We start from the raw sequence: 25,915 nt of genomic DNA, 5'->3' as shown, positions 1-25,915 counted from the left end.
GTGTGCGGTATTGGTCCTCGTTAAACTGTTCTACCGTAAAGTGCTCGACTTCGCGCGCAGGTCGTCGGGCTACCGAAGCGGGGGAGCCATCCCCTCCGCAGAGGATCAAAATTGTGATGGAATGTCTTCGGATCATCCTCAGGGATGTTTCCCAGACCGTCGCCAATAGCCCATTGTGCAGCTCTAGTGCGACGTAAATGAACAACAACATCAACTTGGCAAGGGCTTATAAGCTGTAATTTGTTATGAGTTGGATTGAGGGTTTTGCAGAAGAACCTTGTCAAACTCACAGTTTTATCCACTTATAAAAATTAAATGAAAAATAGTAAGAAAAGAATAAAATATTCACGGCAAATAACTGTTTGTATTTCTCCTTTGAATAGATTGAGAGTGCCTTCAGCTCAAATATTCCTGGAAACCGGGTTGAGCACCGTTTTCCTGCAGGGGTGCTAGGACTCCGACTGCGGAGTCATATTCTAGACCGTACAGTGGTGCGTTCAGCCGTTCTATTTGCCGCTTCTGCCTTGACCCATCCTACAGACCTCACGCCCTGGACATCTGACGCCTACCTCCTCAACTACAGCATTCCAATCTCTTGCTGGTTTGGCCCCGGAGATCGCAGAGAAGCTTTCGCACAGTTCATCTTCAAGTAAGTCTGTTCTGTTCATTCTTCTTTTAGTTCACAGAATTTAAACTGGTGCCCTCGGCAGAACCTGAATATTTATTTATAATCATTGCTGAACAAAAAACTCAATTTTGGGTTTACGACTATTGATGCCCAACTCCATAGCCTTGAGATTTTGAACCCGATTTAGAAGACAAGGAAACTACAGAATCAAGTGTTGGGAGAAATTTGCCTTCATGGAGGACTTTTTGATGGATAACCCGCATTTGCGTTACATGGAGAGGAAAGCCCTGAAAACTTCTCATGATTAGCCTGATGGCAAGGGGACTCTAAACCATGATTCGTCTTCCACTGAGGATATTTTGCATCAGCACTGTGGTCGGTGCAAGCCGGATGCGGAATTCGTATCGACCAGCGATCGCTGGAATTCGAACCCGGTTCACCTCATTGTAAGGCGAACGCTCTATTCCCAGAGCCATCACGTCTCGCACCTGAATATAATGAAAAATATTATTATAATATTCTTGAAAAAAAATCTGAAATTTAAAATTCCGATTCGAACCATCACTTTCAAACGCGCTCCAATTGGGGAGATTCTTTCTTAGATCTGTGTAGTTTTTTGATCGCTTTTTCTGTGGTCATTGCTACGGATTTCCACATCGTTAAGAAAATCTTAATATTTTTAAATGATATTATTCTGGTGCGCTTTATTTGTGTCCTTTCCAAAGTGTCTCTTCGATCGTGTTTTCGATAGTTATTGTCTGATTTCTACATGATTTTTTAAAATCTCGATATTTTTAATAACATATTTTTACGACAACTGAGTTTCGAATCACGAATTTTAATAATCACTTTTGATGTGCTTTATTTATGCCGATTTTATCGTAAATTCAAGCTATTTTTCGATCGTTTTTTTTCGGTAGTCATCTCTCTGTATTTCCACGTGGTTTTGAAAATCCTGATATTTGTAATGTGTACTATAACGACACACGAATCGCGTATTAAAATTAACACTTTATTTGTGCCGATTTCATTGCAAATTTATGGAATTTTTTATCGTTCTTTCGGCAGTAATTGCTACGCTTTTCCATGTGGTTTTGAAAATCTCAATATCTTTTATACGATATTTGTATGACTTCCGAGTTTCAAATCGCGCATTGTAATAGTTACTTTTGTCGTGCTTTATTGGTGACGATTTTATCATCCATTCAAGCATTTTTTTTTTTTTTTTTTTTTTGCAGTTCAGTAAGTAAATCAGTGTGAAAATGTCTACGTGGTCATCGTTTATCTTTCTACAAAAACTATAAAAATACAACTCGAAACCAGCCAGCAGGAATCACATCTACGCCGTATTTTACCATTTCTGAAATTTATTTTCTGTTTGGCGATTGAATTTTATTTCAGTGCTTCACCCGTTTTTTTAAACACGTAAAGAAAATAAAAATTTGATAACTCCCCGCGTTATCTTTATTTTCATCGCAAATATAAGTCGTTGAACCTTGCGAATTGGGGTAATTTAGTTGCTTCGAATAAAATTCAGATTCTATTGAAAAGAAGAAAACGAAACTATATTTAGGCTGCGCTTTAAATTACGTGGCAAATGTTACGTTTTGTTTAAAATTGTGTTGTTGTTTTGATGCTAAAAAGGGGGCACAGCGTGATTATTATTGCAGAATGTAATTTAATTAAAGCAAACCATTAGTGCTAAATATAATTTAATTAAACCAAATCATTATTGGTAAATATAATTAATTTAATAGTTCATGTTTATTGCGTATATGTATTCATTACAGTTGATAGGGAGGAAAAGTTTTTTGTTGGCTAATATATACATATGTATATATAATCAAGAATGAAAAACTCGAAAAAAATTACAGTTAGGGTAAGCCAACCAGTGAAGGAACACTACCCAGTGAAGGAACATTTCATATATATTGATTAAAAATAAGAATTTGAAAGTTTTTCTTTAGATTGATTGGTAACAATAGCTTAGTGCCAAACAATAGGAAGTCATCTAGCAATGTTTTGGATTACCCGGTCAAATAGACCTCTCTGGAAAAATTTTTGAATTTTTTATTATCTCTGCAACACCTTGTTTCTTTGAAAAAATTATAAGGTGAGTGTTTGTATTTATATGTTTGAAGTGGAATTAATTCCATGAAATAGTTTTATTTTTCTCACCGTGAAAAGGAGAATTCAAAATATAGTTATTGAAGTTACGTTTTATTTTCTTTAAGCATCATAGCATAATGAAGTACTGAGATAAGGGGGCGTTTATTCACTGGATCACCAAACGATGAAAAACCAGTGAAGGAACAAATGTTCCATTACCGGGTTTTTTTCTAAGTTAATGAAAATAAAAGATAAACTTTAATTTTCTTGTATCTTTAGTGATGTTTCGCATCAAAAGTATGTTAAAAATATGAAAAACAACTTCTAACCAGTGAGGGAACAGGCATGTTCCTTTACTGGGCATAAATTTCCCAGTGAATGAACAGTATGTGTTAATATGCTGACACTTTAATTTTCAATTCATGATTACAAAAGAAAGTTAGGAATTAAGTTAACAGTAATTTCAAGAATAGGCTTGTTTTTAAATATTTGTATGGCTTATAAATTCATAAAGAGCATTAAAAAATAACCAAAATGAAGTGTTCATTCCTGGTAAGAGCTGTTCCTTCACTTGGTCTTCTTACTACTTGCTATTTGAACCTCCAAAACTTTAAAACAATACTATGTAAATTCTCTACAATTTTTTTACATAATTTGCAATTAGTAACAAATATGTTGACACTGTCATTTAACAAAAATTACGAATTTTGAAATTAATATGTTTACCCTATATATTTTTACAATTATGTACAGTAATTATATTTTTATACTTCTTTTATTATTATAAAATTATGATAAAAGAAGATGGCCTGGGTCAAACATCTGTTATTTGAAAATAATTCTGGGAAGTAACTGACATTTCAAAGGTCACAAGAGAAGGACGTTTGAAATTTTGAATTCAAATAATTTTTATCTGTTGTGATGTTTATGACAGATCCTTAACTAAATTATATTCGAGTTCACTAATCGTCAGATCATATACTTGATCTTGATCATAACACTGATGTTCTGAAGATTTGATTAAAAAATTGGATCATAACTCTATCTTGAAAGAAAGCAAAATCGTGTATCCAGGTATTTCCGAATAACCAGACATATGACACAATACTTTTTTTTCTTCCAAATTCTGTTTGATATTGACCTCGAATAACTTATCGATTCTCAAATGGAAACTTTGTTGAGAAAACGATGGGTCATTACATGGGTGTCGCAGGGTCTAGTTTTTGAGAAATTTGAAATCAAGTTTCAAAGTGACAATAGTTCTAAATTGTTCACGTGAGAAAAAAAAATCCCAATTTTTCTAGTTCTGGCTTTAAAACTTTTTCTTGTTTCAAGGAATAATGAATTTAAATCGATTGTAGGAGTTAAGGATTGTAGAATTGCAATTCTTTAGATTTTCAATGTTTTCCCCATTAATTTTCGACTACAAGTATTGAAATGATGTAGAAACTGGTAGAGAATGTATGCCTAAACCAAGTGGATATTTCTTTCTCTTTCATACCACTGTAGCTTTAAAAAGGTGTTGCTCTATTATTCCTTGACATTCAGATGTTAGCATTTTTATTATATCACTCTCTTTCAATCTAAAATTTGGCATTGTACTTAATAAATTCGGTGAAATTTTTATATGTTATAAAATTAAATTAAATAACTGCTCAATACCTAAGATGTTAAATGTAAAATATGTATTTTTTATTTATGTATGAAACAAAAATTTACGAAATATTTAAACTTTTATGTATATCCCATAGATATTTATCAGCTTAAAAATAAAGAATATTAAATTGAAGCTGTTAATATTTTAGTTTTTTTCACTTTGAATTAAATTTTTTGAACTAAATTTAAAAGAATTACTAATAATTCTAATTATATGCTTTAATACTTTATAAACAAAATCCTGTTCATGTAGTTTTTCTAAGGAAAGAATTTTCATTCATCTTTTTTTGAAGAGGGAAGGGGTGGATTACTAAGCCGCATATTTTACATTTGAATAATGTTATGGTATTATAAATGATATACCTCCTGATAAATGTGAAAAACTGTAAAACACATTTAGTATTAACTCTAAAATTGAATGGCGGTGAAAGGTGATGCAACTCCATTGAGAAAATTATGATGCCAACAAAGGAGCGTTTAAGACTATTTTTCGAAGGCTCCATCGTAATATGAAATGATGCTTTTTTGAAAATTTTATAACTGCTGTTAGTTTGCCACTGTTACTCATGACTGTTTGATCAAGTTTAGCCTATCTAAAACCAGCCCTGTCTACGCTTATTTTGGAAATGGCGCGAAACGTCAATATGGAGAATAACCATAGTTATGAGAAAATGAAGAGCGTTCGTGGTCTAATTTTTTTAATATTTTAAAACTTACACCAATGCTGCATTACCTGGGCTCATAAAAATTTGCAAAAACTGAGAATAAGGCCAAAAAGAAATATGTCTGATAAAAATGTCGTCCAATTGTTGATTTTTTAATTTAAAAAAAAATTTAGGTTCCCAGCAGATTACTGAAGTCAAGGATCACTGGCTGCGGTCAGTGTGCGGGTGGGTGACCACTTGGATCAGTCTGCGTAGGGACCGAGGGTGTGCAGTATTGGTCCTCGTTAAACTGTGGTACCGTAAAGTGCTCGACTTCGCCCGCAGGTCGTCGGGCTACCGAAGCGGGGGTGCCATCCCCCCCGCAGAGGATCAAAATTGCGATGGCATGTCTTCGGATCATCCTCCGGGATGTTTCCCAGACCGTCGCCAATAGCCGATTGTGCTGCTCTAGTGCGACGTAAATTAATAACAACAACAAAAAAATTTATAAAGTTTATAATATCTAAGTTAGTTGTCTGTTTTAAAGCTCAGATAATTCTTCACGGCAAGATTGTATATATAGTTTAAAATCGTCGCATTGCTTCAAGTGTAAGGCACTTAAACAATGACTTTTATTATTTTCCTCAGCAAAAGAGCTTCGAAAAACAGCTTTAAATTGCGGGTACTCTGTACTCCCTCTCAACCCCGTTCTTCTCCAACGACGACTGCACTTGTGTAGCATTGAATCAGAAATCCATCAGTTACATAATAGAGAGAGATCAGTGGGTTTTCCTTTTATCAAACATACACAAAGCTGAGCTTGAAGTGTAATAAATGAGGTTGATCCTCTTTTCTTGCTTCAGTGATCACATTACATATGAGGAAACATAAACATTCAAACAGTTAAGAGACTCCACCCCATTCCTGCATCATCGTTATGCCACGATTCAGAAGCCAATCGGGTTTGAGACACACGTGTGACGTCGCTTGCAGGTATCCAATTAAATCTGACCTGAAAATTTATTAGGCGTGATACTAAAACAAGCCTAAATCTTGTTACGTTAACCCAAGAACCCAATTATTATTATGGTAGGGCCTCGAACCATTAAAATTTAATTTTAATCTGTGAAAATCGGATCATGAAATCAATAGTTATTCAGTATGTAATACTTTTCTATTTATTTTCAGTACACTTAAATTGCAATAAAGTCTTAAATTGTTAGATCATAACATAACAGAAAACCAAAATCATTTTTCTACTAGCTCGCAATCTCTTCACAAAAGTTTTTCTCAGAAATACAAAGTTTACATTCAGATCCTCAAATCGAAAAATATTTTTATGCATACATATTTGAGTGAAACTATTTCCCGTCCTGGCTATTTCAATTCATCTTGTCATTTTGGATTCAAAAGACATAACTTGCTTTTGTGCATCGCCAAATGAGTGGTATGAACCAGAAAAATGTAACAGTTCCGAACAAGCAACAATGTTCCATTCCTTATATAGTCTGCCACCGAGCCTTGTTATAAAGAAAGAAAGCATTATATTTTTTTAAAAAAAAGCATTATTCTCCAAAGATTGCTGAAAGAATAATAATTTTACGCACACAATCCATCAGTTTTAACCTAGGAAGACGTTATAGTTTATGGAAGAAAAATAAGTTGAGAGGAAATTTTTCCGTGTACTTAAAGTAGTGAAAGAAAAACCATCGATTATTTGCAGCCGTCTATCTGTTTTTAGAGGGTAAGAAAAGAAAACCGTCGAAAATTGTTAGTCCGAATAAGCTTTTAAAATAACGGGAAAATCTCTCTTTCTTAATTGTTGTTATCAAATATTTCTTCCTGATAATTTAACGGTGAAGTTTTTCAGTTTTGTGGCAGAGTACATTTTTATTTCAGATGAAATATAAATTCAATTTTAAACTAATGCTACTAATGTTTTGGTATAGAGCAAGTCTCATACGAAGTTAATTTCTTCCGTGAGATTTTTAAATAACAATTATTTACATATATTTAAATCTTAGTGAAAGAAGAGGCCAAGTAATATCTCAGTAAATTTGTGAATATAATAATAAAGAAATAAAATAGTGATAAAGAGATAGTTTATCACAAACAGGAAATAAAAATCTTTGGAACCCTTTAATTGTGATGCCCGAAATAATCTCGGACGTAGCACAGGTGTTACAAAATGTCACGCCGAGTATTAATTAGGTTAAATTTTTTTTTTTTTTTTAGTGCATCGTATTGTTATACCATTGTATATATATGGGGAGAAGTTTATTTCGTCTTCATCTCTTTGTCAAACCCGAATCTATATCGGGAAAAGTTAATTTAGACGCAATTTCGAACAATAGTTGGCAGAACTTTACAAACAATTTCAGAAGATAAATTTTTGTGTTCAAAGTGTGCGACAATTTTTTTTTTTTTTTTTTTTTTTTTTTTTTTTTTTTTTTTTTTTGTAAAATGGTTCTAGTTCTTTGAAATGTTATATAGATGGTTTATTTTTCGAAAAAATAATTGAACTAATTTTTTCTTTAATCTTTAGGAAATAATACTCCAATAGAAGCGAACTTTACCATTGCCGCATTGAGGGGCAGCCGTCTCAAGCGAATATGCAGTGGCTACAAAACCTTAAAATTTTTATGCATTTAATTCAAAATATCAATTTTTAACTAAGTACATTTTGTTTTGCACTAAACATTTGATTTCTGAAATAAAAAAAAATTGACTCATTATGTACCCAAATCATCAAAATAACTTGACAGTTAAAAGGTTTTGAAATAGTCCTAAAAAGCGTGAACGAATAAATTTGTCTGAAATTATATCATTCCAAAATGCATCGTTCGGGAAAGGCAGCAAAGAATAAGAAATCTTGTTCGGTTACTCAACATTATAGTCTATCTAAATTATACGAAACTGTATGAGTTGCAGAATAATACCTCAATAATTTAAACTTAAATAATAACTAAAACATGAAATTGTTATGGCAACTTTAGAGTTTTCAATACCGTTTTAAAATAAGTCAAAAAAGAATTTTCTAAAATAATAACATTTCAAGGTGGGTTGATCATAAAGGCAAACAAAGGTTAAGAAATCTTGTTCGGGTATACGTCCAAATCATTTGAAACAGTATCAGTTATAGAATAGTACATCTATACACTATATATTTAAATACTAACTAAAAAGGAAATTTTGTTGATCGGTATGAATTTTCCGTAATCAACATGGAATGATGTTCTTCATGATCAACATATCATTCCAAGATCATGAAGGACAACAAAGGTTAAGAAATCTTGTTCGGGTATACGTCCAAATCATTTGAAGCAGTAACAGTTATAGAATAGTACATCTGTACACTATATATTTAAATACTAACTAAAAATGAAATTTTATTGATCGGTATGAATTCCTTATGATCAACATGGAATGATGTCCTTCATGATTAACATATCATTCCAAGATCATGAAGGACAACAAAAGTTAAGAAATCTTGTTTGGGTATACGTCCAAATCATTTGAAACAGTATCAGTTATAGAATAGTACATCTATACACTATATATTTAAATACTAACTAAAAAGGAAATTTTGTTGATCAATATGAATTTTCCATAATCAACATGGAATGATGTTCTTCATGATCAACATATCATTCCAAGATCATGAAGGACAACAAAGGTTAAGAAATCTTGTTCGGTTATGCAACTAAATCATTCTAAACAGTATCATTTATGAAATACTGCCTGTATAAATTAGATACTTAAGTTATAACCAAAAAATGAAGTTTTATTGATCAATGTGAATTCTTCGGATACCATTTAAAAATAGGCCGAAAAACGACTAAACGAAAATATTCAGATATAATACCATTTCATGTTGATCATGAAGGGCAACAAAGGTTAAGAAATCTTCTTTGTTCAGCTATACAGCATTGTAGTATAAAGGATTCGAAATAAAGTTTTCCTGTCATTTGTCACTTTAAGCTATTCGAGTTTCATCAGGAACTTAATCTTTAAAATCTCCTGTCAAAAGGGTTTCATTAAGATTTAAAGAATGTAATTAAGTTACTTTGTAACAATTAATCTTATGCTTTGGAGTTGCAAATTTAAATCTTTCAGAGGCTAAGTAAGTACTTTACTTCTTGAAATTCTATTGTTGAAGCATTACATCACACTTTTTCAAAGTCTCTTAACTATTCTGACTAGTTCAAAATGAAATTTAAAGCTAACTTTATTTTTTTTTAAAAGGAGTAAATTGAATAAATTTCTGTTTTGGTAAGTAATACATGGAATTAAAAGATGTATAGAGAGATGTTTTCTAAACTATAAGGTGTACCGGGTGTACCGATTGGGCGCAGTATTAATGAATTCGTTAAATCAAATTATTAATTTGACACGAATTTAAATCAGAAAATTGTATTAATTGGTCATAGCTTCCTAACTAAAATTAACTTGGACTCAATCAAATCGAATTAGCTGTCCTAAAGTTTGTTTCATATTTGGAATTCGTAATTCAAATATTGATCAAAATGAATTCTTTTAAATTAATGATTGGAATTATGCATATTTAAATCTTTTGAATCACACAGAATTTAATTATTTATTTTAATATTGATTTTAATCATTAGTTTCTATACAGTTAATTCCAATTAGTCGATTTAAATCAGATGTGACATTTTATTTTGAATGAGTTTACAATTTGTCACTGTCTTAAAAACCTAATGTTAACAAATTATATTGAGTTAGCAACTACTATTTCTTCTAATTATTTTAAATATTTAAAAGTATTCCATTTTCTTTGCCGGTTCCCTTATATATATTTTTTAAAGTTTAATAACTTTGAATTTTACATTAATCCTGTTAGTTTCATACCATCTTGTTTACTCTTCTTCAATTTTTTTTCTATGCATTCGCTGCACTAAAATCTTGTTTACTCTATGTTAAGATTTTTAATAGACTTTTCTTAGTCAAATTTTGGTAAATTTTGAAACAATAGTTTTAGAAATAGAACAACAGCCGTACATCAGAAGTTGTTTGTAAATTCATTTTCCTGATAAAAACCGTTTACTTATTAATCAGGACGTGAAAATATAAAAATTCATGCATACAGCAAAACATAAGATGTAAATTGATACCTTCTTCGAGTAAGCTCCTTCATTGTACAAGTACAGTAAAAGCTCGATAGAATGAGCATTATTGCGAAAACTTTGGTATTACAAAAATTTTGCAAGTCATCGTCAAAATTCTGATAATAAAGGTACAAAAATTGCACGTTTATAACGAAGTAAAAAAATAATAGCATTCCGTTATAACGATATTTTGGGGGGAGGCATTTTTCTGATGTTCAAGTACGCAATATTATACAGAAGAGGGGGAAATGGAAGATATTTTTTATTTATTCTGATGATTTGTCGTTGTTGTTGTTGCTCATCCTCTCTGTCTGACGGAGTCAGACAAGATCCACGAGTTCGCTGACTGAAAGAAAGTCGAAGACTAGGAGAGGATTGCTAAAGAGATCCTCCTTAGAGAGTCCCATGCAATCCAAGAGGTGCTCTGGAGAAGGCTGATGAATTTGGCACTTGGTGCAGGTGACGAAGGTTTTCCTGCCCTCGTTGAAAGTGAGAAACTTGATGCGACCGCTAGCAAGCCTTGATAGAACAGTTCGGGTACGTCTGTCACACGGGAGGTCAAGGGACAAACCCGGTTTTGATCCCTTGTACCAATTATGGGTTGGGGATGTTTTCCACTCCTCCGAGATTTTTGATTTTTCCAGACAGTATAACTCCAAAAAAGTAAGTATGGGAGAGGGAGTTGTTGTAATCCTGCAACCCTTCTTAGCAAGAATATCGGTCATTTCATTCCCGGTGGAGATTCACGTGAGAAGGTACCCATTGCAAATGAACATCATGATTAAGTGAAATGAGCTTCAATTTAAGCTGGATAGAGGTGCTGATCCTGTCACCCACAAGAGGCCAATTACTAAGATGGTGGAGAGAACTACAGCTGTCAGACAAGATCCATAGGTCACCATAATCCTCTTCGGATAGAATAGCTTCTAATCCCAGGTCTATTGCAATCAATTCACTTCTGAAGACAGAGCAGTGATTAGGATTACGATGAGAAAGAGTCAAATTAACTTGAGGGGTTTCGATATAAATGCCACTGCCGGCAAGATTGTCAATTTTACTACCGTCAATAAAAAATTTAACGCCATTGTTAGGAATGTGGCTCAGGTTTTCTAAGGTCAGTTGTCTAAGATGTTCTGGGATGTAGTCTTTCTTGTTAACATGAGAACTTAAGTGAAAGTGAAAGTGAACCCTGGGGAGTCCTTCTGCTGGATTTAAGTGGCATTGTAGTGAGTTGGGTTCAATCCTTCTTACGATCTTAACACTTCATAATTATAGAGCAAACGTGTAAGTGACCAACGGCCATCATCTTCCTCGGACATTCTTCTGCTGTTCTTAGGAAACCTGCAGCACACATCTGCACCTCTTGTTAAACGCATATCTACCCTTTTTTTTTCCTTCTTGATACCTCGAATCAACGTATTGATCCTTGACATATTCAAATCGACATTCAGTGTTATTAACGGCAGCAAAAACTGCTATTGCACTTCCTTTTATCTTTAGGACTTTTTTTACTGCTATTTAACATCAAATATGTGCGTTAAGATATAATGACAACCTCGCTATAACGAATTTGACATTTGCTTCTATATACTGTCGTTATAAAGGACTTTTACTGTATTTGTTTATTTGTAATTAGTTGCATTTTCTCCAACTGTGTTAAGTGGAACATTTCAAGTCTAATTTCATATATTTTAAACACATTTAAGTTACTTATCGGGCGAAACTATTTAAGTGAATATTTATTTATTATCTTACTATTCATTTAGTATTTACAATGAAAAGAGATTTTTAAAGCAAGTTGAGCAAAATCAAAAACTGAAAATTCTTAAATGCACAAAGAGTACTAAAAGCTTCTAATATCTATCTTCTAATATCTTTCACGAAATTCTCAAAAAATCAAAAATTACATCTTTAAATTCAAATGCCTTTCCAAAAAAATGTCTTTATGCTTAAGTGCCTTTTCTGAATTTTACCCCTACCTTAAATTTTTTCAAAACTGTTTACTTGTAATCACGATTACAAGTAATTCATAATTATTTGCGTATTGCCTAATTTTTCCATGTAGAATATTTTCATTCTAATTTAATGTATTTTAAGCATATTTTAGATAATTATATTACAAAACTATTTTCAGAGATACTAATTTATTATCTCCACAATCTATCTAGCACTTACAACAATAAAAACGTCTTTCAAAAAAAAAAAAAAAAAAAAACCTCACGAGTTTTTTATTGTACAAAAAGTACAGTGAGTAGCTCTTAAAGGATATATCTTTCTCTTTTAGATTACTCTAGGGGGAAAAGTAAAAAAAGATTAACAATTTAGGCTTATTTTTAGTCTTTTTCAAAACAAGTTTTTTTGAAGAAAAAAAAAGATTTCTTTCTAACTAATAGACGCTTGTAACAAACTTTTCTTTGTTAATTCACGAAGATAGATCGTTTCAATTAAGCCCTGAATAAGGCAAATTGTATGACTTTAAATTTGTTTTTATTGTAAGAGTAGTTGCGTTCAGTAACGTAATTAACTAATTCCTTTTTCTTTTATAACCATTAAGTACATTCCTTTATAATTTCTTTCATTCAATACCACTTACTCTTTCTCCTAATTAAATTTTTTAAATTGCAAATAGTATTAAAATTTCGAAGAATCCTTTAATAGTATCACTTAAAAGTACTTTCTAATGTTTTTATTTAAGAACTGTAAAAAAAAAACTATTTCCGTCAGATTGCTGGTCTTACTCTTTACATTTTATATAAAATAACATTATTGTCACATTTTCAAATTATGCCAAAAGGTTCTTTTGTTGAAAAGCATAAATTTTTATGTTGGTAATAAGAAGCTTCTTTGCAATGTGCTTTTGAAATGCATTCTTCATAAATTTTCAATGTATTTCTCTAAAAATAATACTGAGGGACAGTTAGATTAAAACTAAATCACCTTTGGAAAAAAAATGTGTAGATTATTGCTATATAAGTGTAACTGCTTCTGCACCCCAGTGGACAAGGTCAAGAAAACTGGAAGAGTCACACTAGGCTTTGGTCATCTGTGATGGGCTGGCACGCCTTTGAATTTAGTTAATTGCTATATTGCCCTAAGCCTTTTAACTAAGAGCCTCAGCATGTTGTTATCAATGCTATGCTCAGTCTTATAAAAAAATTATCAGTTTGAGCATAAACCAACTTCTTTCCTTAAAACCGTGAAAAAAACTTATTTTTTTCAATATTTGCGCACTGAGCCACGGTGGCTCAGGAGATAGATCTCACTCTTCCTAATGCGGTGGTCCACGTTCGAATCCCTACGATAGCTGGTAGATACGAATTCTGCTCCCGCACCGACTGCAATGCTGATGTAAAATATCAACATTGGTGGCCGATGGATCATGTGTTTGAATCCCTTTGACATCGAGCTAACCGGGGAAGGTTTTCGTAGTTTTCTTCTCCGTGTAACGCAAATGCGGGTTTCTGTTTAGATTGTTCTTGAGAGACATTAGAAAAATGGAATTCTTTCATTGACTTAGAACTCTCCATTGATATAAATTAAATTGCAGGCGATACTTTTTGTCAAATATTTTTAAAGATCACATCAATGAGGTTTGCTTGCATATTGCTCTCATTTATCGAAAAGGGAATTTATCGCATATTCTCTAACATTTAATTACTTTTATTCATTAAGTCAGATAAACTCAATAATCAACAGGTTCGAGGTAACATAGGTGGAGCAAGTCACCACATTTGTATTTCTGAGTAAAAATCTGACACCACGTGATTATTATTTTTTTTTTTTATAATTATGCTTTTAAAACGTATTTCTATGAAAGTAAATTATTTAAAATCAACGATAATTGAAATAAAAAGCTTTCAACTGATAAGCAAAAATAATGGTGAAATAGTACTAAATCGCTTACAAGAAAGGTAAAAAATTGCCAGTCTATTATTGAAGTCAATAATGCTTGATGCATTTTGTGTACCAATTGAAATAAGAATAATAAATTACTTACTAAAGAGCAAAATTAATTGAGAAATGATCCAAATACATTTAGGAGAAGCATAATAAATCCTCGTACTATGATGCTCAACAAATTTTGAAAGCAAGAACATCGCCTTACTATTTTTTAATTCCAATAATGCTTAATTAATTTTGGATAATAGATACTAACTGAAATTAAAAAATAAATTATTACATAAAACCGAAATAAAAGGAAATATGCTACTCATTCGTTTAGGAAGAAAGTAAGAAATCGCCATAACATTACTAAAGTGAATGATGCTTAATTAATTTTGGTGCAATAGGTGCTAATTAAAATAAAGCAAATAAGCTATGTACCGAAAAGCAAAACTTATGGAAAAATGATAGTACAGTCTGTCTCAAAAATTGAAGCACACAGCGAAACTTGCTAATGTTATACAATTAAAAAATATGTGACGTAAAAACGGGAAAATTCTTCAATTATAACCGAAATGAAATTTAATAAAAAAATATTGGTCAATTAAAGTTAATGATATTATTTAATAATGGAAATTTTAAAAATTTTGTTTAAAATGTCTGTCTCTCTTTATGAATTTCTAAGTCTGATGAAGTGACATATTTCCTGCAAAGCGTGAAGACACATACTGCAAATGATTTCTAATAAAAAACTCCGATTCTCATAATAACAAGATATCTGCAGTTTTGAAAATTTATAACTTAAAATCTGAAGGAAGAAAATTTTTCTGAAAATTCCAGCACTTTAAATAGATTAAAGCAAGGTATTTCTCAAGTGTTGAAAAAAAAATGATGATTTCGCCCTAAAACGAAGATATTGACGACTGCATGCGTCGCGCGTTCGCAAAGTCAGAGATTATTACCAAGGCAAAAATTGTCGATTTAAAATATGTCAGTGTAACACTGTCTAAGGAAATCATTCATAGATGTATTGGAGAACACAAATGATTGCATTGATTGAATGAAAATAGATGGTCCTGTCGACTCTAGGGTCTTTTTCAAATACACCATTTTGAAAAAATTTACAGCAAACCATGTCTTAAACAACACCGTAAATTGGCAAGAATAAACTGGGCAGAAAGAATCGCATGTTGTTTGGCAATTAATGATTATCTGTACTATTCGGTGATGAGAAAAAATGGATCTTAGATGGTCTAATCGACGGTAATTCATATTTACAAGAACCTTCAAAAAAGAGCTATGGAATTTCTTCAGATGGTAGCAAGGGGACAAATCGCTAATGATTTGAGGAGCATTTGGTTTTAAATGTGCAGAGATTCTTGTATTTTCTTAAAAGAACCCAAGCTGAATCATATCAAGATACAATGAGGTAGCATTTACTCTCTTTTCAAGACGTCTTTCAAGAAAACGATTGTATATTTCCATAAGAATGCGTCATTATATGTTTACCATTCAACAAAAAATTAGCTCTCTCAACAAAATGTTTAGGTACTAGATTAGCCTGCCTTAAGCACAAACCTAAATCCAACTGAGAAAGTTTAGAGCATTTAAACCCACCAAGTAGACAGAAATAATGAAGAATTTAGCACTATTAAAGAACTTCAAGAGTCTATTGAGAAAATATGGTATTCTTTCCCACAGAAACACATCAGAAGCTAATTCATTTAATGGAAAAACTTATATCCGATGTTGTTAAGAATAATAGGGTATCAATAACCTAGTAAGATTATTTTAAGACAGCTAAACTGGGTCAGTTGATCAAGGAATAGCACTTGTGCTTAAATTTTTGAGACAGGCTATTATATAATTTTTCTTATTTCATTTATCCAAAAAATGATAAAATAAATATTTTTCAACAAAATATTTGTTTCCTGTTCTTAATCACATCACGGGAAAATGCTTTTTTATAAGTCTTCTATTGTTGCCTTTAAAAAATCACACTGTTTTGCCTGTGCCTAAACTTTTGATGAGACGGAATGTAATTCGCTTAGGAGCAACTTAAAAAATTTCCATACTATTATTGACACCAATGTTGCTTAATTTTGATAATAAACACTTTTGGTATTATGGTAATTGATGCAATTTTAATAGATGCCAAATATACTAATATGGGTACAATTAGTATGTTTAGTACCTATTAAAACTGTATCGATATTGTACAGTTTCAGTATCGATACTGTGGAAAGAGATCTTTTACGGACATTCGAAAGGTATTAGTACTAGAGAAAATCGCATGATTGTGGTAAATTTTGACTATCTTGAGCTTGCCACTAGCAGTAGCCAAGAGATAAAGAATGCTGTTGATCTTTATTTTGACAGTAATCATGAATCGTAAGGAAGGGTTTCATCAGGTAAAAAATAATAATCAGGATCCCGTTTCAGGCACTGATGCAATGGCTCGAACAATTTTTTGGCCTGGCTCTTGTCTTTTGATCAACGCTGTCTGTACTGTCTTTCAGCATTCCCGTCCACCTTATCTTCATAATTATCCGTCGCCATGCCTTCTGAATTCCTATAGAAATTACAGAGTGTATCTCCGCCCAGGCAGTACGGTGAAAATTGCTTGTAAAGATGTTTTTATCACCCTCTAAATTTTTGCCTCTGACTTTCGAAACACTCTGTATCGTGGTCCTTGATATATATTTTTAGAATCCTTGTCAAGGAAGTATACGCATTAAAGGTCGAAAATTAAAATTTAGACAAAAATCACTAAAATCACTCTAATTGCCTAATATAACTTGGAGATGTTTCTAATCATCACTTTTCACTCCCGCCTTTTTCGGTGCAGATTCCGTAGATTTCTAAAGAGGTTTGATTTTTACTACACTGGTTATCATAAATTAAGGAAAAATCACAAAAATAGCGATAACTCTTTCAAAAGTAAGCCAAACAGTGCAAAATTTGCATATGTTGTCCACTAAGAGTAGCTGAGTAAAATTGCAATATGCAAATTAGTGGCGCTGCACTCGGCTTACGTCATCTGCCTGGAGCATAAAAGTCCAAGTTTGAGAGAAAGCACACAAATTTTACTGTGATTGCGACATTGAAAATCTGAGATAGCCAATTCGTAATAATGACCTCTAGGCATCATTTGCCTGAAGAACTACGATGGAGAGCCATCGGGAGACTAGAGGCAGGGCAGAGTCAATCAGAAGTGGCCAGATGGCTAAATGTGAGTCCATCTGTGGTTCATAGACTTTGGAGGCAATTTCAAACCACAGATTCGGCATCTAGGAGGTTCAGTCAAGGACGGCCAACTGTTACGACCAGTGCCGATGACCGATATTTGACATTAAGTGCACGCAGGAATAGAACCGCTACTCCGACACATCTTAGATCCTCTCTTGCTGCAGCCACCGGAAGGTTGGTGTCAACGTCAACTGTGCGCAGAAGGCTCCACGAAGGTGGTCTGTATGCGAGACGACCAGCCATTTGCGTGCCGCTCACATCACGCCATAGGAGAGACCGTTTGCAGTGGGCCCGACAACATGTCCACTGGACGTCAGATCAATGGAGGCCTGTTCTCTTTACGGATGAGTCCAGGTTTAGTCTAGAAAGTGACAGTAGACGTTATTTGATATGGAGAGAACCTGGGACCCGTTATCATCCATCAAACATCCGTGAAAGAGATGCATACGGAAGAGGCAGTGTCTGTGTTTGGGGAGGCATATCCTTAGGAGGGCGCACATACCTCCATGTCTTTCCAAGGGGAACCGTGAATGCTCAGGTTTATCGAGACAACATCCTTGATGCTTATGTGCGCCCATATGCCGGGGCAATTGGTGATTGCTTCCTGTTACAGGACGATAATGCAAGACCACACAGAGCTCGCATTGTTGATGATTATCTTCAACAGGAAACAATTACTCGCATGGAGTGGCCAGCTCGATCCCCGGACTTGAATCCTATCGAGCACGTTTGGGATGCTCTAGGGAGGCGTGTATCTGCCATCAATCCGCCCCCTCAGACCCTTGCCACGCTTGCAACTGCTTTACAAGAGCAATGGCTCTCACTTCCTATTGAACTGATAGACCGCATAATTGAAAGCATCACACATCGCTGTTTGTGCTGTATTGCTTCTAGAGGCAATCATATTCCATATTAAAGGTACTTTTTCTACTGCAAACCGATACTTCCAATTTGTTTATTTTATACATGTGCTAATTTCTATACTACTATTAATGTCTGATAATTTCTTTTTATGTTGTTTAATACCTTACTATATGTTGTTTAATACCTTACCATGTGTAATTTCTTGAGTTATCGCGATTTTTGTGAATTTTCCTTAATTTATGATAACCAGTGTAGTTAAACTATTCATTTGCGAACCCTATCCCAATTCTGAGTCTCAATTTGTGAGTTTACGACTATTAATGTTCAACTCAGTAGATTTAAACCTAGCCCAGAAAACAAGATAGCTCCTAGATCAAGCATTGAGACAAAGTAAACTTCGTGAAGGACTTTTTGATAGAATTAACCCGCATTTGCGTTACATGGTGAGGAATACCATGAAAACCTCATTTGGTTAGCCTAATAGCAAGGAGATTCTAATCCATGGTTCGTCTACAACTGAGGATATTTTACGCCAGCACTATAGTCGGTGCGAGCTGGTTGTGGAATTCGTATCGACCAGCCACCGCTGGGATTCGAATCCGGTTGCTCTATCCAGGCTCCTCGGCTGCTTGGAAGGCGAATGCTCTATACGAGCCACCGCGGCTCCGATCCCTAATAATTGAAATGTTTCAACTTTATTTTTGACGAAGATTCTAAAATTATACATTAAGGGTGATCTTGTAGTATACCAAAGCGAAACAGGGTTGCCAAATTTTCTGGAATTTATCCGATTTAGGTTTTATTTCATTGTTAGTTTATTAAGGTTGTTTAAAATGGTTGTCAATTTTGAAAGAATATTACGGCTTATAAATAAATAAAAAAAATTAACCTGATATATATGTTTCGATGTTTATAAATGCTAATTAAATTTTTAAAACTTAACTGCATACTTAATTATTATTTCACTACCACTTTATGTGTTGAGAAGCCCTTCAACGTCAATCTTTTTTGGTAGCACTGGAAATATATTTAAATCAGAAAATATTAAGTTACATAATTCAGAAAAATCAAATTTAGTATGAAGCGAAAGAAATGTTAAAAATAACTTTTTAACAAAATAAACTGCAAAAAAAAAGTTAAGCGTTATCTTTTTAACTGCATCATAAAATTTCCGCTCAGAACTTAAATACTGAACTAATAAAGATGTTTCAACTCGTCGAAAACAAAACTGTATCAAGCAATGGAGGCACTTGTAAAGAATCTCAATTTCCGGTTTGGAAAATACTGGCTGGTTCTTTAAGAAACCATTTACGAACGTCGCCTTCAATTTCCTGTAGTCAAATGAAGTCAGAGAGCAGTTAAGGAATAACTTTCTTAACTTGTCTGTTTCACCTCGTGATGCATGACGAAATCAATATAAAAGTCATTAAAAAGGCTTCATTCATTCTGGGGGGGGGGAGAGAGCAACCTCAAATTCTGAAGTTTGAATTATTCAAATGATAATTGAAGGACTTAGCTCCCAAGATGAAATATTTTTTATGCATACGAGTATATTTGTGAGAGAAAGAATAAATTTGGTTCTTTTAGATTAAAATATTGCGAAATAAAGTTGAATTTGATTGTTTCTACTGCATTGAAGATTAATGTGATATAAAAATTTTTACAGAAAATATGACTTTTTGTTTAAAAGATATTTCGTTCATTTATTTTAAAAAGATCTTAATAGCATATTTATCTTCGAGAAACTAGAAAGGATATTAATCATTAAAGAGGAACATCACTAATATATTCGAATTTGGAAGATAACAAATTCTTTCAAAAATCTATTTTCACATTTTTTTATACTAAAATATTAATTCAATTAATTTCTTGCTATCCATTATATGTAAGAAAAAGGTGAGAGAATTCATTTAAGTGGCAATTTAAGGTTTTAATGTTTCCCACCAATATGTGAGAGAATAATAAATTTGGTTCTCTTACAATAGCGTACAAAAGTCTTTAGGCAAACTGAATTTTATAGATGGTTGATTGGAAATGCAATAAACAATGTATAATTTTATTCTTAAACATTATTTAATACTTATCAACCAGAAAGCAAAGTTAGCTCTTTGAAAGTAACTTTAAATCAAATATAATTTTCATATTAGTCTGGAATTTGTTTTTCGAGAAGCGATTTTCTTACATCTAAGAATTGGATGAAAAATACAATTGAAAGATACAATTTTAACAAATAAGTATAAGTTTTGCATATTTATTTACGGAAATCGTGATTTTAACTTACATTTATTATTGACATTTATTTTTGAAGAATTTATTCTTACAAGAATCGAATTATACATAAAAAAAAAAGAAATATTCAACTGAACTGAGTGCAAAGATTTAAATTTAATTCAAAGAAGATTACATTTTCCAATAAATTGCAAGAAAAGTAAAAATTCTGAAATCAAGTGTAATATATATGTTGGTTTGACTAAATAAAACGGAAATCATCTCTACAAAAAAAAAGCATAGAAAGGTTAAAATGCCTTTCACGCGTTGACCAAAACCTTTTGCACGCTACTGTATATTATGAAATTGTTGAATTTGATTGCTTCTAATGGGATAATGATGTAATAAATTAATTTGTTTTGAAAATAGCTTAGTAATGTATTGATGTATAGAAAATTTAATAAAGTTTACAAACAAATGAAGCGATAACGAATAACAAGTTCTAATTAGAAAGGTAAGAATATTTATAAAAATAGCACATTTTCATAGAATTTTTTTAAAACTTTTGTAGAATTATCAATTTTTGAAATTTCTTTATTTCCTGACAAACCTAGAATAAATTTGGTTCTTTTAAACTAAACTACTGTGAAATAAAACTAAATTTGATTGACTCTAGTGTAAAGATGAATGAAGTGATTCTTATGAAAAAAGAAAACAAAAGCAGAGTGTTTTTGTTTTTAAGAATATTTCTTTCATTCATTTTAAGAACAGCATAATAATTTATGACTGTAAGAAAAACTTCATAAAATTTTTAAGCATGAGAAAGGGGTGAACTCAAGTAACATATTCGAATTAAGAGTGCGAGAAAACTATCAATTTTCTCGATTGAATTTTTTATGAATTTCGCTATAAATCGATGAATATTTTTTGTTCCCCTCCGAAATGTGAAAAGGAAAATAAATTTGGCTCTTTTTAGAATAAAATATAATGAAAGTAAGTTCATTTTGATTTTTTTCTGTGGTTAAGACGAATGATGAGAAATTGATTTGTACGGAACATGGCAAGTTATAAAAATTTTCGCCCTTCATACATGTTAAGAAATGTTTAACAATATATTTAGAAATGAGAAATTTTATAGAGTTAATACAAATGAAAGGGAATATCCGCAAGTAACTTATTCGAGTTAAGAAAATGGGTGAATTCGTTAAAGTATCGCGTACAATTTTAATTATAATGATAAACGTAGTTTCAAAAGGAATTTTAACATGAAAACAACAAATAAGCTCTTCAATTGTGAAGTATAATTTACATAATATAAAATATGCGAATATGTAATATATTCGAATAACATATTCGAATTTCGAAGGTAAAAATATTTATAAAAATATCATTTTCTTAGATTTTTTTTTATTGCAACTTTTGTAGAATTATCAACTTTTGCTTAAACGTGCGTTCTCGCTATGGAGGTTGCTGCTTTTTAGTTCATTGAGAATGTTTTCTTACTATAGGGGTTGAGATACAGCTACTTCATTTTGAACGCTTTCTTACTAAGGGGGTTACAACTTTTTACTGTAATTTTTATTGAGAATGCGCTCTTACTACACTTATTAATGGTAACTGAATGACACATAAAATTGACTTTTTGTACAACAAAAATATGCTAAATAAGCGAATCGATGTATAACTCAGTGAATAAATAAAACAAGATGCCAATGAAGTAGCAAATCAATATAGCAGGATAATATAAATCAATAAATAAGGAAACCAATAAATCAACAAACAAGTGAATCAATGTGTTAAAGAATAAATCAGTGAACTAAAGCTCTGAGAATTATCGGATCAACAAATAAATTATATAATGAATTAATATATAAAACCAATGAATGATAGTATCAATGAATCAGAGAATCAATAAATCAAGGAGTCAACGAATCGATGGTGCATAAATTCAACGTAACAGTTCGATTGAGTCACTGATTTTTTCATGATTCACTTATTTTATATTTTATTTTATAACCGTCATTGAACAACCGATCCCATTTTTTGGTTTTACGACTGCTAATATACAACTCTGTAGTCTTGTAATTTTGAACCCAATCCAGAAGACAAGGGAACTCCTGGATCAAGTTTTAAAAGAAAATAGCCTTCGTGGGGGACTTTTTGATGGAACTAACTCACATTTGTGTTACATGGAGAGGTAAACCACGAAAACCTTCCACCGTTAGCCCGACGGCAAGGGGACTCTAACCCATGATCCGTCCACCACTGAGGCTATATTGCGTCAGCACTGTGGTCAGGGCGAGACGGGTACGGAATTCGTATCGCTGAGATTCGAACCCGGTTCACCTCATTGGAAGGCGAACGCTCTATCCCCTGAGCCACCACGACTCTTAATTTACTAATTAATTTATTTATTTCAGTCAATCCACAGATTTGTTATTTCGCTATTTCCTAGATTTAATGACTGATTCCTTAATTCATTTGTCCACTCAAATTTACTAGTTTGATACGTTGAAGTCCTCATTTATATTTTCGCTTAATTCATCAATTCGCTCATTTTTTAATTTATCTATAGATTGATATGCTCATTCATTTATCTGGAGATTTATTGATTTCCTCATTTGCACTTGGAGTAAAATTCGGTTACTTTCCGTTATAAGTGTAATAGATGCGTACTATGCATTACGGAGAATAACATAAGATGAAATTTTACTCGGGGTTTTTCTTAAGAGTTTCTTCCTAGTAAGAAAGCGGAGTGACTAAGAACTCGAAATTGAGGCAACTAAATATTTCACTTTTTAAAAACTGAGTTACAGTGAGTTTAACAGTGATAGATTAGTAAACTCAGTTTAGAAACTAAGCTATTTATGGTAACATATAAATACTGAGTTAAACACAAGTTAACTTTTAAGACAGGTTAAAAATCGATATATGATAGTTTAATTCAACTATTTGGAAATTCCCTTGAATATTTTTAAGTGTTGGTCTTTATTCGAGGAGACTAAAAATCACTTCTGAGCAGTGTCCAACAAATAACAATTTCTTCCTTCTTTATGAGGCATTTCAAAGATTTTAACCCTTCGCCCCTATTTAATAGCAGGAGGTTTTTCCGCATTAGCTTTCCAATATATGTCCATAAAAACCTATTAATAAGATTTGCGTTTTTTTCTCCACATATCGATTACCTTTTTTATGGTCTGTATATCAACTTTATTGCAGTTAGAAGCGAAAAATAATAAAACAAATTGATCATCTTCGTTCGAGGTCGGATGAACTCTTGAACGAAAAAAAAAAAAAGAACTTTATTGAACCCTGTTGAAAACTAAAGCCATATATCAGAGAAAAAGAAAAAAGTTTAATCTTGATATAAAAATTCACCAATGAAAATGCGTAAGAGATTCTTCTAAACTTATCTCCAAGACTTTTGTTTTCCATGCGAGTTTAATTTTTATGTAATTTTTCCCATTCGCATAAAATTAAAATCTAAGTATGTATAATGTTTAGAATTTTGATGCCTTTTAAAGCATAATAAAATCTTTATTGGAACTTATAGGACAGTGGTTAAATTTCCAGTATTGGTTATCAACCAATACTGGTTAAATTTCCAGTATTGGTTATCAACCTATCAGTGCTTATCAACCCTCGGGCCGGATGCCGCCCGAGGGGCCGCATCCGGCCAACGAAGCCTTTTTTTTGTGGCCTGCGAACTAAAAGATATTAGTTGTCATTTTTTTGGGAACAATTTTCGTAAAAAATCTATATGGGTTTAAAATGCTTTTCTCGTTTAAAAAAAAAAACATAATTTCTTTGTTTCTGTGAAATTTAATATACCAACTATACAAAAAAAAATATTTCTCAGGTTTTACATCCAAGAAAATATTTATTCAAATGCAAAAATAATAGTGTATGTTACTGTTTTTTTTTTTTTTTAATTATTTTGTGAATATAATTTAGCATGTGCGTATCAGAAATTTTCTGGAGAAAATTCTTCGATTTAACTTCTTGAAATCACTCATTTTAGACGAAATTATTTACATTTGTAAATTTTAAATTCAAAATGTAAATATCTATTAATTTAAAATGTAAATATCTATTCTCTGGTGGCTGCAAGCAGACAAACCTCAATTCTCTCATTGAACATTTTGTATGCTACTATGTAAGTTTTAATGCCAACCTTTTTAAAGTTTTATATATTAGCAATTAGATATCTGTTGAACATTAATTGTTTAATACATAGGTACACATTAAACTTATTGTAACCAGAATTTTTTAATATGCAATTAAATATTTTTAAAAAGCTACTTCTTATTTTAATTTGCAATTCAATACTTTTGTTTTGTACAACTTGATAAGAATCTGACAGTAGTATTTAATGTTCCTTCAAACATAAAAGAGTCCTATATAAAATTTCGATAAAGTTGCTGTCTGTCTTTTTGACTGGTGTTTTTAATTGTGGTGGAAGTTGGAAGTTGAAAACCCCCCATGTAAGTTGGAAACCCCTGTTATAGGATATAAGGACCATTAAGTCAAATTCGCCAATGCGTAAGAACAACTCCAGATTCTGTTTCACATAGGTCGCAGAGCACCTATAATATGCAATCTGATACGAAAATATCTTGGTCATTATTGATAACTATAATTATCGAATACTGTAATATCGCGATTATTATGGATAAAATAATAAATCAAAGAGGTACTATCACCAATATTATACATAACGATAATTATTGAATAATTGTGGTAGTTGATAAACTATATTTGAGTAACGAATATATTGAATAATATAAAAACTATATAAGTTACTTAAATTAGAAAACATCGCGATACTTTGTTATTGAAACTTATCGCTTATACGGACCAATGTTCGTGTTGGCAACCATTCGGAAAGGCAATCGTAAACACATGGTCCTTATCACCGATAAGTTCCACCTTATTTATAAACTGACTTTTTCAGTTCGTTTAATTTTGTATGTGTTATTATCAGTGTCAGAAATGCCAGCATTCTCTAGAATGCCTAGTCATTGTATAGAATATATGGCATTTTTAGATAAGGTATGAAGTATATAAAAATTTTTATTATGTTTAACACTAATACGTATGTATGTTGAAAAAAACGATGAAATTGCTTTATGGCGTTAGCAACAAGAATTGGAAACTAAAATATCAAGCGAGTGAGCAGTGATAAGCATGGAAAGCAAAACAAATACAATGTTATTTAGTGAAGTAGTAAGCCATGTCCTTCTAAGACGATATCCAGCAAGTCATTATTTAAATTAGTTTAATTCCTGTTGTATCTTCGAGCTGATTCAAAAATTATTCGTGTATATGTAGATATTATTCCGTTTCGAGCGGTCGTTCAAAAAACCTCGAAAGGTATAATTAATTATAGTAATAGATACTACAGCTTTTGGAGTGGTCGATATCTAATGTACTATAGATATTATGGTAATAGATTTTTACGATCCGCGAAAATGGAATAATGCAGAAATGTCAAATCAATCAAAAGTTTCACAAGATGCATATATTCCTTATTTTTCGAACGTTATTTT

At 32.1% G+C, this 25,915-nt stretch overlaps 1 protein-coding gene across 1 annotated transcript in view; it reads left to right on the top strand.

Moving 5' to 3' along the window:
• LOC107441633 (glutamate receptor ionotropic, NMDA 3A) overlaps positions 1-25,915 on the top strand; it is a 220,907-nt gene that overhangs the window by 158,219 nt on the left and 36,773 nt on the right. The window contains exon 3 of the mRNA XM_071183955.1: positions 384-649. Within this exon, the coding sequence (XP_071040056.1) occupies positions 384-649 (266 nt within the window). The remainder of the gene's footprint in view (positions 1-383; positions 650-25,915) is intronic.

Source organism: Parasteatoda tepidariorum, chromosome 3, assembly GCF_982258835.1.
Source record: "Parasteatoda tepidariorum strain Cologne lab strain chromosome 3, Ptep-v5.0, whole genome shotgun sequence".
Classification (NCBI taxonomy): Eukaryota; Metazoa; Arthropoda; class Arachnida; order Araneae; family Theridiidae; genus Parasteatoda; species Parasteatoda tepidariorum.
Note: the sequence above shows the minus strand (reverse complement) of the source record. Positions and strands in the feature narration are given on the sequence as shown.